Source organism: Emiliania huxleyi (genome assembly GCF_000372725.1).
Source record: "Emiliania huxleyi CCMP1516 unplaced genomic scaffold EMIHUscaffold_898, whole genome shotgun sequence".
Lineage (NCBI taxonomy): Eukaryota > Haptophyta > Isochrysidales > Noelaerhabdaceae > Emiliania > Emiliania huxleyi.
This window is the reverse complement of record NW_005195314.1, coordinates 6,039-7,290: the sequence shown is the minus strand read 5'-3', so window position 1 is coordinate 7,290 and position 1,252 is coordinate 6,039. Positions and strand designations below refer to the sequence as shown.

Below are 1,252 nucleotides of genomic sequence, written 5' to 3'. Positions count from 1 at the left end.
GGAGGGGGGGGGGGGGGTCGGATGCGTGTGCGAAGGGGTGGCGAGCGCGGCAAGGCGTGGGGCACACCGGGTCGGTGCTTGCGACTTGGTCGCCGTCGTGCGCCGGGGGGGGAGGCGGCGACGACGAGCCCGCGAAGCTCGTCACCCACAGCTCCACGCGCGGACACGCGTCAGTCCACGCCTCGCCAGGCCGCAAGTCGCACTGCACCTCGTGAAACGAGATCCGGCGGTGGACCCGCTCCCACGCGGCGAGGGCGCGCTCGAAGGAGGAGCGCAGGTCGCTGCACGTGACGAGGTCCAGCCCCGCGGCATTCTCGCGCATCACGGGCAGCAGCGCGGCGCAGAGATGTGGGTCCCAGGCCCTGTCGCGGACGTGTTAGCGGGGCTGAGGCGGGATCGCGGGCCGACGGAGCATATAAACATATGAGATGGGTGATGGTGAGAGGTCTCGCAAAAGATGGGTGATGGTGAGAGGTCTCGCAAGTGTTTGCGCGCCACGAGAGCCCGCCGCCGAGGCCGGCGTTGCTGCCCGCCGCCGCGGGCGAGGTCCAGATCCTGCCGAATCCCAGCTCGCTCATGTCCTTCTCGCCATCAAGAGATCGGGCGAAGTTCGACGCTGTGCCGCCCTCGCGCTGCTGCAGCGAGGTCCACGAGAGACAAAACGGCCCGACCATTGATGAGAGCATCATTGGCCCCTGGGAGGCTCACACTGGTTATTTGAGAGCACACAAGGGGGTTGTCACAGCCTGAAAGCACACACCAGCTGGCAGGGGGTTGACAACCTGAGAGCACCAGCCAATGTCACAGCTTTCAGTCGCCGTCGCGACTGGTCAAACCCGGCGAGCGAAACCGATGTTTGTGATTTCACAGTTTTCTCGCGCCTCTAGCACACGACGACGGCCGCCAGAGACTGCCGATCGCTGCCACTTCGAACACCAAGGCCCCCTCACAGTCACACTCTGCTGTTCTGCTCTGAAACCAACCCCGTCCTAGACCGCTAGACGAGCAGCTAACTAAACCATAGGCTAAAGAGATTTTTTTCTCTCTCTCTCTCAAAAGAAAGAGTACCCGGGGCTCCGTGTGAGGGCGGCCCGTGAACATCTTTAGCCTGTGTGAGCCAGGAAAAGGGCTGCTATGAATGAAACCACCGGGCACCAACAGCGTTTTTCTTCTTCTTGTCTTCTAACAACTGCAAGTGCTCGACAGAGCGATACAGTGGGTTGCGGGCATTAAGAAAAAAGGGTAAGATTTC

General features: G+C 62.0%; 1 protein-coding gene across 1 annotated transcript in view; it reads right to left on the bottom strand.

Annotated features, from left to right (window-relative positions):
• Positions 1-689, bottom strand: part of EMIHUDRAFT_250281 (hypothetical protein) — a gene marked incomplete at both ends in the record, with an annotated part of 2,662 nt that extends 1,973 nt beyond the window's left edge. Inside the window, 2 exons of the mRNA XM_005757886.1 lie at positions 68-362; positions 499-689. Of these exons, the coding sequence (XP_005757943.1) occupies positions 68-362; positions 499-689 (486 nt within the window). The remainder of the gene's footprint in view (positions 1-67; positions 363-498) is intronic.
• Between the last annotated feature and the right edge of the window lie 563 nt (positions 690-1,252).